Genomic DNA, 17,915 nt, shown 5'->3' on the forward strand with positions numbered 1-17,915 from the left:
CTGATTTTACTGATTATAACTATAGTATACACTTTAAAAATTTCAAAAACCATTGAAGTAGCCAAAAGTAGAAAGTTAGGGTTACCCCCTAATACAACCTCTGAGAAATAAACTATTTTTAGCAGTTATTACTTGGTTTGTAAACATATTTTTATATGTATGGTTCTTACTATAGAAATACTAATTTGTAAACTGCACTTTTTTTCTAGTCAGAAAAATTTATAGATTGGGAAAACCTATCTGTATTGAAATGAAAAGATAACCATAATGTAGTAAACAGGTTGTTTTAAAACTAAAGGGAATATTAGTTATCTTTCATGGATAGAAATAATTTGGGTTTAGAGGTGATCTTTTTGTTCATAATGTGCCTCTTTTTAAATTAAAATATATGATTAGAATAGTACAAAACTTCCAGATAGTTTATTGAAAATTAGTCTTTAATGCTCTAGGTTTAATTATTGAAATGAAAAAAGAATATAAAATTGTGAAGAGCTTTTCTGACAGGTCATTATACTGTTAGGTATTCTGCATGATGTCTTTCATTTAAAATCATACTTTGGATTTTCCAGGCCTCTAGACTCAGGACTCAACAATGCTTTACAAGGTTTATCTGTCATAGACACATACCTTGTTGAAGTGGACGGGGATACACTTTCCCTATATGGCTCAGGAGCACTGGAATCTCTGGATAGGAATTGGAGTGTTCAAACGGCAGGAATGATCACAACTGTCTCCTTCACTTTCATAGAATTTGATGAAATCGTCCATGTGCTTCCTAAACTGAAGATTAAGTTTCCTAATTCTCTGGTAAATATTTCCTTTTAGTAGTATATTTGAATTGTTCTTAGTCAATGACTTGTGTGTTCAGGCCAAAGACCTGTTTTAACTTTTATTTATGTAGTTTCTATCTGGCAGGAAGATTAAAGTTTTGTGTTAATTTTCTTGAGCTAGGATTTAAATTAGTATTCATAAATGGCCTTGAAGTTTTATGTTAACATTTGAAATTAAATCTCAAAAAAAAAAAGATCCTTTGTGGAGTAGAAAAAGACTGATATAATTTTATTCAAGTTATTTATTTCTACTTTATAAAGGATTCACCTTAACACATAGCCTTATGTATTCACCTATTATACCTGGTAATGGTGAAATGTATATTTATTATATAATTTTTACGGTTGTCCCCTAACAATGTTGAAAATAATTTTAATAGCTCATTAAAATTACTTTGAGAAATTAGCCTTCCTCAATTATGGTGTCATTGTATTATTTAGTATGCATTTGTAGAAACCATGATTTCTATAATGAGTTGTCTCTTATTATTGTTTTGTTTTTCTCTGTCAGCCAAGAGACTTCCCTCACCTGCCTTTTTGGTGGGTTTTTGTTTTTATTTTCACTTCATTCTCCCTAAAAAAGATAGGGGTGGAGACAGTGTGTTTAGAAAAGAGCATCTAGATTCACAGACAGAATGCTTGCATTAACATTGCAGTTTTAGTGATTTGATTTTTCTGTAGCCAGTGTAACTATCCTACATAGTGTTTGGCAAGATACAAGTAATCACAACTAACTAGTTCTTCTCAGGAAAATTGTGGGGCCTGTATTTATAAAGCTCTGACATTTTCATTTCTAGTCTTTTTTAAAACATTTATTTAATGTCAATGTAAAGCACATAAAATCAATAATTCCTGAATCTGCATTATTTGATATTTATGTAACTTTAAAGAATGTTTGTTTATAAGTGAGACTGTCATTTATAGAAAGAGTCACCCAGAATTCAATATTGGATGGATTCCATCAATGGTGCATTGGATGAATTAAAGTTACGTAAGTTTAGTACATTCAGTTGATTTAATGTAATTGAAAACATACTTGCTAAGCCTAAAGTTTACATATTTACTTGGGGAATGATTAGTGAAGCTTTAATGTTAATATTTCAATATGGTTAAAATTAATGTTCCAATCTGTATTTGTGTTTTATCATTGCAGCACCTTAAATTCAAAGAAACAAATCTTGTAATGCTGCAGCAATTTAATGCACTAGCACAACTCCGTCGTGTTGACCAGTTGACAATTGATCCTCAAGGAAATCCAGTTGTCAATTTTACACTCTGGAAATACTATGTACTGTTTAGGCTAAGCCATTTTAGTATGCAGAAAATAAATGGAACAGAGGTAAGCTAAAAACTAGATGAACTATAGAATAAAAATATTCCTTCTTAGGGGAAATAGTTACGTTAAATGGTTAGAAATTTAAGTAACCATGATAGAACATTTGAGACATTATTTTTTTTAAAATATAGACATTTAAAATGTCAAAAAACCTAAGAATCTATTTTAAAACTTCCAAAGAACTAAACAAATTATAAAAATAAAATAGTAACCAGGTTGTAGTGAATGGCAAATGCTTATACTGTTGTTTGTAAGCATTCAGTGAAATAAAATGGTGGGGCGACAGTTAAAAATAAAAATAAAAAATAACTGTTTTATAAGTAATGTGATCTTTGTATTTTTCAAAGTACTTTGCAGACTGCGTGGTATGCAAGAGGGGATAAGGAAGTAAAACCTAAATGTCAACTAATAAGGGTCTTGTGGTAGAGAAAGGGAAGAATAAAATGGAAAAAAAAGAGGAGGAAGAACATGATTTACAAAAAGAAGAGATGAAAAGGAGAAATAAGCCAGGAAGAAAGATAAAAGAAAGTGAAAATAAGAGAAAAAGAAAATAAAATAAGTATAAGTAAATGTCTGGACTGCTTTGTTAATAGCTGGTAGCAACCACTGTGCCATGACTACATTGGGTAACTCAGGTCTGGAGCTGAATAGCTGGAAAATTATTAGTGAAAAGTTATTTTTAGATTGATTCTGCTAAGCTTGTCACAAGGTAATCCCCCAGCTACTCAAAAGCCATGTTCTTTTAAAATACTAATTTGGAAGAAAAGAGAAGCTATGCTTCTACCTCTACTGAATTTAAATACTCTTCCAAAGGAAAAAAAATCTTTAATATGTTGTTAGTCTTATTACAATATCTCTTGAAATTCGGAAGACCTCTTTATTGTAAGATTAACTGTAATCAACTTTCTGGCACAGTAACTGTATTTCCCTGCAGCTGATACACTACAGGCAGATACTTAACTCCAAAAATTCAGCATACTATGAGGAGACTGTACATCTCTGGATCAATGTACAAGCAGCTATATGAAATTTGCATCAACCATGGTATTTCTATAACCTCAGAATCAGCCATCTGCTGAACATGTTGGGTAAATCTGAATCTTCAGATGACTTTTAATTTCTCCAGCTAGTTCTCAAGAGGGTTGGCTCAGTCTTGTGTATTCATGTATACTATTTGGTACTTCCCCAGAGGTGAGGTTGTGAGTCCCTGGAAGGACCTAATAATTAGTCCTAATGGTTTCTAAAGTTAGCTCAGACTGGAAATAGAATGGTTATTTTTACTATGGGTGAGTGATTCTCCCTTAATTGAGGTAACAAACCATTACCTCAGTTAACCCTAAATAGTGTATTTACCCAGATATGGATCATTACTAGAAGAATACCCATTATTACCAAACTTTGAATTAGGAAGGAATAGTATAGTTATGTAAAGTGGAGAAGAATTAGAAAGAATTAGAAAGAACCAATATAATTTATTCTGATTTAAATTTCTGAAAATCCCAATGCCAGGGATATTTGACACTTTATTAAAATACCTAATATATATTCCTGTTTGTAAAGTCCTTGACCTTACATAGTAATGTTACACTGCATTTTTACTTCTCCGTGTATAAAAAAGAATGATATTGCTTGAGGTAGAATTAAATTGAATTATGAGCATCAAGAAGGAAAACATGGAGTAGTGGCCTGCATTGGCCACTAGGTGACTATATTGGACCAAACACAACTTAGTTATTAGCTAAGGAAGGATTTGAAGTGACAGAAGTCTCCTTAACTGTTAAGATCCAGGGAAGGGAAGAGAGCTAGCCTGCACTGATTCATTATGTATAAAATGTTTGTGAATTATTGGTTTGTTTTTAAGAAAATGCCTGTGAAGAGTATTACAGCTAGTGTCAGGAACAAATTTTCAAAAGATCTAAAATTTAATTATACCAGGGTTTCTAAACCTTGGCTCTGTTGACATTTTGAGCCAGATAATTCTTTGTTGTGGGGGCTGTCCTCTGTATTGTGACATGCTTAACAGCAACCCTGGTCTCTACCCACTAGATGCCCGTAATGTCCAGAAATAACTAAATATGTCTCTAGACATTGCCGATTGTTCTGCAGGGCGCAAAATGGCTCTTGGCTGGGATCACTGAATTATGACCAAAAAACAGTATTTAAAATGTTAGCAACCCTATTTTGTATTAAAGAAAATATCCCCAGATAGTAATACAGGTACTGCTTTCAGCTTTTAGTACTTTCTTGGTTAATGTAAGAATGGGTCCTCGTAGGGTATACTTGTGACAAGTTATTCTTTTTGGGGATAAAGACTGATAGAATGAACGGGAGCATCCTTGCTAATTCAGTGAAGTTCCATCTCTCAGGAAGGGACAAAATTATCTCTAAAGGAGCAGGTATGTCCAACACCTTGGCTTATCTTTGATATATTATTAAAATGCATCTATCCCATTGACACTTGGGAATTTTTTTCCTCTAAATCATTCTAATCCAAGAAGCTATAGGATTTCTGGGGAAAAAAATTACTAAAAATTGAAGTGTAATTCTCAGGAAAGACAGCTTCTAAATCAGAGCTAACTCATCACCTCCAATCAACTTCCATCATCATGAACCACAATTGTACATCTTCTTTTAACTCAAGAAAGAAAAATATCAATGAAAACTCTTCTTTCTACAGCACAGGAGAATGTGCTTTTGTGGGCTTACAAGATAATATTTAATCTGGATCTCTCTCTGGGATTATATTAGTTTTATCCAGCTAAGAGATGGTGTCATTTTTTTTACCCCTTTCTATCGTATCTCTTCAGGTGACACAGAATGATATGATAATGGCTGAAAGGCTCTTTGGAATCCTAGCACATGTAGCATCTTCTGAGTTACCCCAGTATCGTCTGATTTCCATTCTGGGTGATGCCAGGTAACCTTTAATTTTTATAGTTTTTTATAGAATCACTGTTACACTAGAAAAAGAAATAAATTCCACGTACCTCTTAACTATGCTAATTATGTGTTCCATAAACATGTATCCTAGACTGGCCCTATTGAAAGTGTTAGGGATATTAAATAAGATGATCCTTATTCTCATATGGCTTATAGTCTAATAAGTTAAAGATATACACAAGCAATGAAAACATAACGTTTCAGGTGCTATAAGGGAGGGCCGTAGGAGAGACTAACCACATTTTGGAAGAACACTGGGGAAGGCTTCACAAAGGAGATAACATTTTATCTAGTTCTTTGGGAATGAGTAGGAGTTTTCAGGTAGAGGATATGGGGAAAAGATATCTGCAAAAGCACAAGTAATTGTAAATAGCTGAGTATAATTGGAACATGGGATGATTATGAATAAGTGATAGGAAATTAAGCTAGAAAGATTGATTGTGGTCTGACTTTGAAGAGCTTTCCAATCCATGCCAAGCAAAAATGAAAACTTGTGTTTTGTAATGAAGCACAAGCAATCGTATAATTGGATTTACATTCTAGAAGACTGCCATTTGAGCAGGCAGAGGTTGAAGTAATGAAGATCAATCAAGTGGTTACTCTGTAGGCCAGGAGAGATTATGAGGGCCTGAGCCAAGGCAGCAAGATGGAGAAGAGGAAACCTGACAGAACACACTAACTGACGTGGTGGAGCAGGGATGAAGAAATAGTCAAGGATGGTTGACCAGCCATGATTCAGTTATAGATCATACAAGTCACTCTGGTTAAAGTAAGCAAGGAATTAGACATCTACAAAATACTTGAAAGCGTTGAGGAAGCAGTTTCTAGACTGAGCCTCCAGAGATGTCTCCCAGAATACCATAGAACAAGCCCACAAAGGAAACTGCCTCCTTGCTGTGGTCATGGAACACTTTGCTACAGTCAAGGACAACAGGAGACTGTTGTCCCAGCTGTGAGCACCAGGATCATACCACTTTAACTGTGCTGGGGATCAGGAAGTTCCCTACTCTGCTCCCCAGAATCTGGCTCCAGAACCATGTTACCCTACTATAATTTACACTAACAAAGTGAGTCTTTTGCATGCTACTCCTACTTCCCCACTTAGCCCAGTTCTGAATTTAAATCTTACCCAGGTGTATCTGATTGATGGAATATAAATCCCATCTAAAACCCACAAAACCATTCTGAGAAAAGAAAGGAGGCATTGAATTCAAGAAACAATGCCTACATAATGAAAGAAATCAGTAAAATTTATAGTTGTCTGAATAAGTATTAATGTATAATGTTAAAAAGATTAAATAACCTAAAAATAAAAATCCAAGAAAATCCTAAGAGAATGGAAGTTAAAGTTTACTTTCTTTCCCTGTTTAGGAGAGATAATAGGTAATAATTAAAAACAAAAATTGATGGAAAAATACACATTTGTGTGTATTAAAATATTAAGGGTTTTCATTAGGAAAAGATTAGATGGATAATTCCTAAACTACTAAAAGGAAAACGGTGATCAACAAAAAGCAGGAAGAAAAAAATAGCATTTGGGTTATCACCATAAATACTAATAAAGTCTTCTATTAATAGATACTAACTCTCAGATTGAATTAAAAACATGTTTTATCAGAGATACTCTAAAAACCCCTAAAGGCTTAAAAGGGATGGAAAATGTATAATGAGCTAAATGCCAACAACAAACAAATACAGGAATATTAGTGGTTAATAATGATAGAATTGATGACACTAAAAACTACAATCCACCAGAAAATAGTTATGAAACAGTGTAACTAAGACTACAGCTTTTAAACATATCAACAAATAGAAGCATATATTGACAAATTTTTCAGTTATTGTAATAGACATTAATATGCTTCTCTCATAAATCAGATCAAATCAACTAAAATAAGAAAGACTATAGAGGATTTGAATAACATAGTTAACACGTTTTATCAAATAAATATACTTAAAATCTTGTGCTCACAACCTTATTCCCAGTTCAGGAAAAAAAACCACATATTTTATTCAAACATCTATGGAATGTTTGTAAAAGGTGATCATATATTAAACTCAAAGTAAATCTTCAAGTATCTCAAAAAGCATACTCATACAAATCACATTTTCTAATCATAATATTATAAAATTAGAAAATAATGGGTCAGGATAGCCAAAAACTTATCTAGTTGGAATTGGAATGGGAAGTGGGGTAGACAGCAGATGCAAGCTTCCAGAAAACAAAATACAAATGCCTTTAAACTTAAAAAAGAGGATGTTTGATCAAAGTCATAGACTTTGAGATAACTTTGTGGGAAAAGACTAGAAATGTGATGATATGCAGCAGCAGTCCTCAACCTTTTTGGCACCAGGGACTGGTTTCATGAAAGACAATTTTGCCACGGACAGTTGATTTTTTCAAAATGCTTACCTCTAACTGTTGAATTGGAGGGAGACACTAGGATTCCAAAGTACATAGATACTTTTTACTCTATGTTTCTATGAACCTCTTGAATTATCTTCTTGCTTTTTGTTCTATCTCTTTTTTTTTGTTTTTTATCCTTTTTAAAAAAGCATTTAAAAATACTTTAATGCTTTTGAATTAAAGAGGAAATTAAAGCTAAAATAATAAATCATATATAAATGAGTTTGACAATAAGAATACTATATGTCAAAACCTCTGGGATGTGACCAGAGCTGTGCTGACGGGAAATTGTATATCTTTAATGTAGTTGTTAAAAAACAAGAAAGATTAGAAAGTAATGAATGAAGCTTTTACTTCAGGAACCTAGAGAAATACCAAAGTAAGGCAAAATTCTAAAAATTGGAAAAAAGAAGTTCATAAAGATAATAGCAGCTTTTAAAGAAATAAGAATTTGAAAGAGAATAGTTAACCAATAAAAGCAAACACTGACTCTCCAGAAAATCCAAGAATTCAACTATTAAACTTTTTGAATCAATCGGAATGTATAACAATGAGGCCAGATACTAGATTAACATATCAAAATAATTAATATTTTTTCATACCAATAATAAGCTGTTGAAAATAGTATTAGAAAAAGTACCCCATTTATAGAGGCAAAGAAACTATGAAATACCAGAAAATACACCTTATAAAAAGTAACTCTGACATACACAATAAAATTGGGAACAGGCCTGGCATGGTGGCTCATGCCTGTAGTCCTAGCACTTTGGGAGGCTGAGGCAGATGGATCACTTGAGCCCAGGAGTTTGAGCCAGCCTGGGCAACATGGCAAGACTCCATCTCTAGAAAAAACACAAAGACTAACCAGGCATGTGGCTCGTGCCTGTGGTCCCAACTACTTGTTGGGGCTGAGGCAGGAGGGAGGATCGCTTGAGCGTGGGAGGCTGAGGCTGCAGTGAGCCGTGATCTGCGCCACTGTACTCTGATCTGGGTGACAGAGCAAGACCCTGTCTCTTAAATAAATAAATAAATAAATGAAAATACAATTAGGAACAAAAAGGAAGTTTAAAAATGAATATTTACAATGTTAACAAATTCCAAGACTTAATATTGTAAAGATGCCAATTTATCCAAATTAAATTACAAATTTACTTAATTCTCAATCAAAAATCCCAGTATGATTTCTCAGGACCCTAAAACAAGATACATTTTATATCTTAGAAAGGCATTTATCATCTCATGTTAATGAAAATGTTCTACTATACTTTCTCATACTTCCTGAAGGTTTATAACATGTAGCTCACATTTTTACAGTTTTATATGATCATCATATAGTGAAAATACATAAGCAGACAGGAGAATATATTTTCAGCATGTTTAACAAAATTTTTAAGAAATCCTACAAATTTAGTAAGAAAAAAGACAGTCGAGATAATAGAAAAAAAGGGCAAAACATATAAAGAGAAAACTCACAAGAAGAAATATGAATAGCCAGATAATGTAAGCCCAAACTCACTTGTTATCAGAGAAATACAACTTAAATTAAAATAATGAGATGTCATTTTTGCCAATGATATTAACTTAAAAATTTAAAAAGCAATAATATCAGTGACTTTTTAGTATTTAGGATGATGTACACTGTACATGTTGGTAGAAGTGTAACATGACTTTTGGTGGAAGGTAGTTTTGCAATGTCTATCAAAATTTAAAGCATACATATATTTGAACCCCTTAGTTTTAGTACTAGGAATATAGTCTATTGAAATACACATATGCACAAGTTATTTATGTAGTAGGCTACCATGCTTTATTGTTTGTAGTTACTTAACTTTGGAAAGTAAACAAATGCCAAATAATTGGTAAAACTAAGTATATCATAGTACTTCTACATTTACAGATGTAGAATCTATATGATACTATTTATATTATAGTAGATAATATGACTGTAAAAGAAGGAGGAGGAGGGGAGAAAGATTGAGGTAAATCTCCTGTTCTGACATGAAATGATCCAGAGACAGTTCATTGAATGAAATATGGCATAAAACTATTTACATTATGACCCAATGTTATTTAAAACAACATAACAAATATGTAGACATAAAAATATGGAAACACAGAAAGGGAGTTGACAGGATGAACACCTGGGAGGATATAGATATGAGGAGTCGTGGTAGAGTAGTTGAAGAATGATTTTCAGGTTTTATTCTATGTCTGTACGGTTTGAAAAGAGTAGTTTTTGAGTTTTACTCTGTATATATCTGTATAAGATTAGGAATATATTGAACTTCTGTTTCTGAAAATGATGAGTTTGGTTTTTTTACCATTCCTTGAGTTAAAAACAATACAAAATGCTAGACAAAATAAAAACCTTCATAAAAGTTTTGGGGAGCCAGGAAGGTATAACATAATTACCAGGCCAGAATCTATGGGAAAATGAGAACATTGAAAATTAAGGTAGACACAAAGCTCTTAGAAACAAACTTACTTTTCCTGCTTTTACACACCATTCAACACTTCCGATGCCAGATATGTGAGGGGGTTTTCCCCACACACCAGCCTGGCAATTCAGCAGCAGACATCAGCTGGGTGCCCTCTAATTCAATTTAATTCGGACACTGCCTACCTGGAGATAGTGTCAGATCCCACAGGTTGAAAGATCAGTCCCACAAGACAGCTCCTCCCCACCAAACCCAGCCTCCCTATATCACATGCCAGTTGCAAGCACAAGTTGTGACCTGTGCTTCTGCCTGATCAGCTATAAAGTGAGATTCTGACAACCCCCTTCTTGGGGAGGTTCTATTAGTTTGCTTAGAGTGGCTCACAGAACACAAGGAAACACTTTAGTTACATTTACCCAGTTATTATAAAGGATATGACAAAGGATACAGATGAACAGCCAGATGGAAAAAATGCATAGAGCAAGCCATGTGGGAAGGGGCATAGAGCTTCCATGCCCTCTCCAGGCATACCACACTTCAGGAACCTCCACGTGTTCATCTATCCAGAAGTTCTCTGAATCTTGTCCTTTTGGGTTTTTATGGAGACTTCATTATGTAGGCATGATAAATGAAATCATTGGCTATTGGTAATCAAGTCAATTTTCAGCTCCTCTCCCCTCCCCTGAGGTTGGTGATGGGGCTGGGGGTCCCACCCCTCTAATTATGCCTTGGCCTTTCCAGTGCCCAGTGCCCATCCTAAAGCTATCTTGCTCACACACCCCAGGTACCAGCCATCTCATTAGCATAAAAACATTCTCATTACTCCTGCAATTCCGAGGGTTTTAGGAACTTTTTGCCAGGAAATGGGAATGGAGAGAGTACAGGGATGGACAAAGACCAAATGTATATTTTATCATATCATAGAGACTGTTTGATCCAGAGGCATTTCAAGGAAACATACATTTTTGTTTTGCTAGCCTAGAACAGTAGAAATCATGGAAATCAAAGCTCAGGGCTCCATCTAAAGTGGTAAATATAAATTGACGTCTTCCTAAGATTAAAATGAAACCCCAGTGGCTATACCATCAGGTCAGAAATAAGCCTACCTCTTCTCCCCACTCAGGAATTTCCAAGGAAAGTTGCCTTGATATGAGCAGAAAAGAGGAAAGTTGTCCCTAAGCAAATGTAAACAAAAAGCAGTCCTCATATAGATGTACAGCCTGAATTCATAACACATAGCTAGTTTAAAATAATATAAAAGTTTAAGTATCACTGTCTGTAAATATCTGGAAAAAGCAAATGTACCTCCTCTCTGGAAGAAGCTACTTTCACCTTGTCTCAAAGAATCCTCATGGCTAATTTTTAAGGGCAATTACCAGCATACAATGAAAATATAAATAACCAGTCACACAAGAAAATAAGACATTATGTAAAAGAACTGGAAGGAAAAAACAGACTACAGAAGCAGATCCATGAATACTTTAAATATTGGTATTATCATGCATAGACTATAAAACGACTGTGCCTAGTATATGTCATGATATACAAGATAAGCTTGAAAATATCTGAAGAGAATAAGAAATTGTAAAAAATGATCTGGCAGACATGAAAGGAAACCAAAAGAAATTATATAAATGAAAAATGTAATACACAAAGTTAAAATTTAATGAGGAGGTTTAACAGCTGACTAGATGCAGTTGAAAAGAGATCCATAAACTGAGAGACAGACTAGAAGAGATTTTCTGGAATGTAGTACAAAAAGGAAAGAAGATAGAGTATATGAGAAAGTGGCTACGAAATTTGGAGAATAAAGTGAGTTGGAAGGTTTAACATCTGACTGAAGTTTCAAAAAGACACAATGGAGAGCATAGAGTAGAGGCAATATTAAAACAGATAATGGCAAATATTGTTCAGAACTGATGAAATACACAAACCACACATTAAATAAGCCCAGCTAATCACAAAAAGGATAAATGAAAAGAAATCTACACCTAGTCACATCACAGTGAAACTACAGAATTCTAAATATAAGGTGAAAAGTTTTAAAACAACCAGGAAAAGAGAGGTTACCTTGAAAAGAGTGGAGATCAACAAATTGATTTCGTAACAGCAGCAGTGGAAGCCAGAAGATAGGATAATGAATGATGTGTTCAATGTACTGAAGGAAATTACCAACCTAGAATTCTATGCACAGCAAATATGTCTTTTAAGAATGAAGGTGAAATAAAGATATTTGAAACAAAATAATAAAAACAAAATCTAAGAGAATTCCCATTAGTATTCTTACACTAAAAGAAATTATAAAGCTTATAATTAAGGCAGGACAGTGACCCCAGTTAGCAGGTCTGAGATGCAAGAAAAGCTAAGGAGCAAGGAAAGTACTAAATATGTTGGATAAGGCTAAATGAACATTGGCCATATAAATTAGGGGTATCCAATCTTTTGGTTTCCTTGGGCCACATTGGAAGAAGAATTTTCTTGGGCTACACGTAAAATACACTAACACTAATGACAGCAGATGAGCTAGAAAAAAAATCACAAAAAAAATCTCATAAGAAAGTTTACAAATTTATGTTGGGCCACATTCAAAGCCATCCTGGACCACATGTGGTGGCCCGTCAGCCACAGGTTGGACAAGGTTGATAGAGATCAACAGTAACAACATTTTGTGGGGTTTAAAAATATAAAATTAAAATACACTGCAACAGTAGTATATGTAGCAGGAAGGAGTAAATGGAGATATTGTATTTTAGGACCTTGTATTATCTGGGATGGAGATAAATATAGCGATTAACTTTATATATTAGTGGGTTAATGTTGTTCGTGTTGTAATTTCTGTGGTAACCAAATAATAAGCAAATATATAGCTTCTAAATTAGTAAGGTAGGCAAAGAGAAAACGAAAAATAGAACATGTGGATTAAGCAGAAAGAAAAGAAAATGGTAGATTTAAACATAAATAGTGGTATATCAGCATGTATGTTCCTATCACTACCAGTACTGCTTAAAACAAGAAGCATTTATTTTTTTTCTTTAAGTCTATAGGTCAGCTAGGTGGATCTTCTGCCTTCAGCTGGGGTCCTCATGTATCAGTAGTCACCTGTGGATTGGTAGGCAACTCTGCTGATCTAACCTTGGCTCTCTCACTTGTTTGAGGGTTGGCTGGCTGTAACCTGGTCTAGGAAGGCCTTAGCTGGGACAACCTGTCTCTGCTACACATGGTCTCTCATACTCCAGAAATCTGCCTGGGCTTGTTCTCATGGCAGAGGCAGGGTTCAAAGAAAAAGAAACATGCAAGGCCTCTTGAGTCCTATGCTAAGAACTGACATACCATCATTTAACCCACATTCTTCTGGTCAAATCAGATAACAGAGCAACACTTAAGGGGTCTGAGAGTAGGCCTTATGTAGCTGTAAAATCACATTGTAAAGGACATGGATGCAAGGAAGCCATAATACAACCATCAATGTAATGAATCTATCTTAATGATAAAATGCAAATATACTAATTGTTCTGATTGAAATGCAAAGATTGGCCGGGCCTGGTGGCTCGTGCCTGTAATCCCAGCACTTTGGGAGACCAAGACAGGCAGATCACCTGAGGTCAGGAGTTCAAGACCAACCTGGCCAACATTGTGAAACCCCGTCTCTACTAAAAATACAAAAATTAGCCGGGTGTGGTGGAATGTGCCTGTAATCCCAGCTACTCAGGAGGCTGAGGCATGAGAATCACTTGAACCCAGGAGGCAGAGGTTGCAGTGAGCTGAGACCGTGCAGCTGCACCTCAGCCTGGGTGACAGAGTGAGACCCTATCTCCAAAAAAAAACCAAAAAAATAAAATGCTAAGATTGTCAGACTGAATAAAAAAATGAAGTTCAACTACATGTTGTTTACAAGAGATACATCTGAAATATGTTTACATAAATGTTGAAAGCAAAAAAGTGAGAAAAGATAAACAACATAAATACTACCAAAATAAAAATGGAGTAGCTATTGAGGACTCAATAGACTTGAAAGTTGAAAGTAATACTAGAAATAAAAAGGATCATTTCAAAATGATAATAGGTTCGGTTCACTAGAAAACTATAGGACATTTAAATTTGTATGCACTTATTAGCATAACCTTAAAAATGTATAATCCCAAAATTGATAGAACTACAAATCCACAATTACAATTAGTGGGAAGTTTTAATACATCTCTGAGTAATTAATAGAAAAAGGATATAAAATGCTTGAATAATGTGATAAATTTGACCTAATTACCACTTAGAGAACATTGCCCCCAGCAGCTACACATTCTTGTCAAGCATACATGGAACATTTTAAAAAATTGACCAAATACTATTCATAAAGCAAATGTCCAGAGATTGCAAAGAATTGAAATCACATGGAGCATGTTTTCTATTCAAAATGCAGTCAATCTTTAACCTGACTACAAAATGATAACCAGGAAATTTCCATATATTTGAAAATTAAGAAACACATTTCTAAATAACCCACAGGTTAAAGATAATTTCATAATAGAAATCTGAAACTACCTTGAACTGAAATATAATAAAAATACCCATTTCAAAACTTGTGGGATCAAGTTAAAGTGGTGCTAAATGGAGACAACCTTGACATGGGTGTAGTAGGAAAGAATAAAAGCTGAAAATGAATGCGCTAGAACACTTATCTCACCAAGGTAGCAAAAGAGCAGCAAAATAATCCAGAAGAAAGTTAAAGAAAAAGAAATGATGTTAAAACAGTATTAATGTAAAGTTGATTATGTGAAAAGACTAATAAAAATGATATAAGATGTGTATAGGCATTACTTTTGTAATTTAAAGAAAATCAGTAAAGAAAGTAAATGGAAATAGGGGCCAAGATGGCAAATTAGCAGTAGCTGCGGTTGGAGACTCCCACTGAGAAGAACAAAATGGTGAGTGAATCCTGCACCGGCAACTGAGGTATCCAGGCCCTGTTATTGGGACTGACTGGGCATTTGGCATGACCCATGGAGAGAGAGGAAAAGCAGGGTGGTGCGATGGCCCACCTGAGAGCCACACAGGGCAAGGGGAGCTCCCACCCCCAGCAAAGGGAGGCAGTGAGTGATTGTGCTACCCTGCCTGGGAAACCACACTTTTTCCATGGATCTGTGCAACCCACAGATCAGGAGATCCCCCTCATGAGCCCATGCCACCAGGGCCTTGGATCTCAAGAATAGAGCTGTGCATATTCTCAGTGACCACTTGGCTGGATACTGCCTAAGGCTACCGAGTTCCTCAGGGGAGAGGCAGTCACCATCACTGAGGCTGCCTGCTACCTCCTTGGGACAGATGCCATCACTGCAGCTGCCTGCTGCCTAAGATGACTGAGCTCCCCAGGGGAGGGGCAGATGCCATCACTGCATCTGACTGCTGCCTAAGACCACTGAGCTCCCAGAGAGAGGGGTGGCAGCCATCACTGCAGTAACCCATCCTGCTTACTAGGTGGGGCCTCCCTGCAGGAATTTCAGCAACTCCAGCCAGGGGTTTAGGGACAGAACTCTGATCTCTCTGGGACTGAGCCCCTGAGGGGCAGCCATAGTCTCCACAGATCAGCAGACTTAGTCTTTCTCCTGCTGGCTCTGAGGTATCTGGGTAGTCCAGACAAGTGGGATTCCTCCCAGTGCAGTGCACCCCTTCCACTAAGGGACAGCCAGAGTGCTTTATTAAGCAGGTGCTGGATCTCATGCCTCCTGAGTGGGTGGGACTCCCCCCAGCAAGGGTTGCCAGACACCTTATACAGGAGCATTCCCACTGGCATCATATTGGTGCCCCTCTAGGACAGAGGTCCCAGAGGAAGGAGCAGGCAGTCATCTTTACTGTTTTGCAACCTCCACTGATGACATCTCCAAGTGCAGGAGGGACCCAGGCAAATAGGGTCTGGAGTGGACCCCCACAAACCACAGTAGCCCTACAGAAGAGGGGCTGACTGTTGAAAGAAAGCAAACAAAAAACAACAACAACAACAACAGCACAACAAAAAAGTCCCCATAAAAACCCCACCCAAAGGTTAGCAGCCTCAAAGATCAAAGCTGAATAAACTCACAAAGATGAAAAAGACTCAATGAAAAAAACACTGAAAACTCAAAAAGCTAGAATGCCTCTCCTTCTCCAAATTATCCCAACACCTCTCCAACAAGGACACAGAACTGGGTGGAAGGTGATATGGATGAATTGACAAAATAATGCAAAGAAGCCAAGAACCATGCTAAAAGATTGCAGGAGCTGTTAACCAGAATAACCAGTTTAGAGAGGAACATAAGAGGCCTGATGGAACTGAAAAAACACAAGAACTTCACAATGCAACCACAAGTATCAATAACTGAATATACCAAGCAGAGGAAAGAATTTCAGAGCTTGAAGACTGTCTTGCTGAAATAAGACAGGCAGACAAGATTAGAGAAAAAAAGAATGAAAAGGAATGAACAAAACCTCTGAGAACTAGGGGATTATGTAAAAAGACAAAACCTACAACTGACTGGGGAACCTGAAAGAGACAGGGAGAATGGAACCAAGTTGGAAAACATACTTCAGGATATCATCCAGGAGAACTTCCCCTACCTAACAAGACAGGCTAACATTCATATTCAGGAAATCCAGAGAACTCCTGTAAGATACTCCATGAGAAGATCAACCCCAAGACACATAATTAACAGATTCTCCAAGGTGGAAATGAAGAAAAAAATGTTAAGGGCAGCCAGAGAGAAGGGCCAGTCACCTACAAAGGGAAGCCTATCAGACTAACAGTGGACCTCTCAGCAGAAAGCCTATAAGCCAGAAGAGATTGGAGGAAAAGCCATTATCAGCCACTGCAAAAACACACTGAAGTACAAAGACCAATGACACTGAAGCAACTACATCAACAAGTCTGCAAAATAACCTGCTAGCATCATGATGACAGGACCAAATTCACACATAACAATATTAACCTTAAATGGGCTAAATGCCCCAATTAAAAGACACAGAATGGCAAGCTGGATAAAGAGTCAAGACCCATCAGTGTGCTGTATTCGAGAGACCCATCTCACGTGCAAAGACACACAAAATAAAATAAAATGAAATAATAAAGGGATGGAGGAAAATTTACCAAGCAAATTGAAAGAAAAAAAAAAAAAAGCAGGGGTTGCAATCCTAGTTTCTGACAAAATGGACTTTAAACCAACACAGATCAAAAAAGACAGAGAAGGGCATTACATAATAGTAAATGGATCAATTCAACAAGAAGAGCTAACTATCCTAAATGTATATGCACCCAATACAGGAGCACCCAGATTCATGAAACAACTTCTTAGAGACCTACAAAGAGTCTTAGACTCCCACACAATAATAGTGGGAGACTTTAACACCCCACTGTCAACATCAGATCATTGAGACAGAAAATTAACAAGGATTTTCAGAACTTGAACTCAGCTCTGAATCAAGTGGACCTTATAGATCTACAGAACTCTCCACCCAAAAACAACAGAATATACATTCTTCTCAGCACCACATGGTACTTACTCTAAAACTGATCACATAATTGGAAGTAAAACACTCCTCAGCAAATACAAAAGAACTGAAATCATAATAACCTGTCTCTTGGACCACAGCTCAATCAAATTAGAACTCAGGATTAAGAAACTCACTCAAAACCACACAACTACATGGAAATGGAACAACCTGCTCCTGAATGACTTCTCGATAAATAATTAATTAAGGCAGAAACCAAGAAGTTATTTGAAACCGTTGAGAACAAAGAGTCAATATACCAGAATCTCTAGGACACAGATAAAGTAGTGTTAAGAGGGAAATTTATAGCACTAAATGCCCACATCAAAAAGCTAAAAAGATCTCAAATCGACACCCTAACATCACGATTAAAAGAACTAGAGAAGCAAGAGCAAATAAACCCCAAAGCCAGCAGAAGACAAGAAATAACAAAGATCAGAGCAGAACTGAAG

General features: G+C 36.0%; 1 protein-coding gene across 11 annotated transcripts in view; it reads left to right on the top strand.

The window, feature by feature from the left end:
- Window positions 1-17,915, top strand: part of LRRC49 (leucine rich repeat containing 49) — a 169,311-nt gene that overhangs the window by 115,319 nt on the left and 36,077 nt on the right. For all 11 annotated transcript variants that reach the window (XM_077939643.1, XM_077939649.1, XM_077939650.1 and 8 more), the window contains 3 exons: window positions 570-807; window positions 1,984-2,169; window positions 4,974-5,083. In XM_077939643.1, the coding sequence (XP_077795769.1) occupies window positions 570-807; window positions 1,984-2,169; window positions 4,974-5,083 (534 nt within the window). The remainder of the gene's footprint in view (window positions 1-569; window positions 808-1,983; window positions 2,170-4,973; window positions 5,084-17,915) is intronic.

Source organism: Macaca mulatta, chromosome 7 (genome assembly GCF_049350105.2).
Source record: "Macaca mulatta isolate MMU2019108-1 chromosome 7, T2T-MMU8v2.0, whole genome shotgun sequence".
NCBI classification, from domain to species: Eukaryota; Metazoa; Chordata; class Mammalia; order Primates; family Cercopithecidae; genus Macaca; species Macaca mulatta.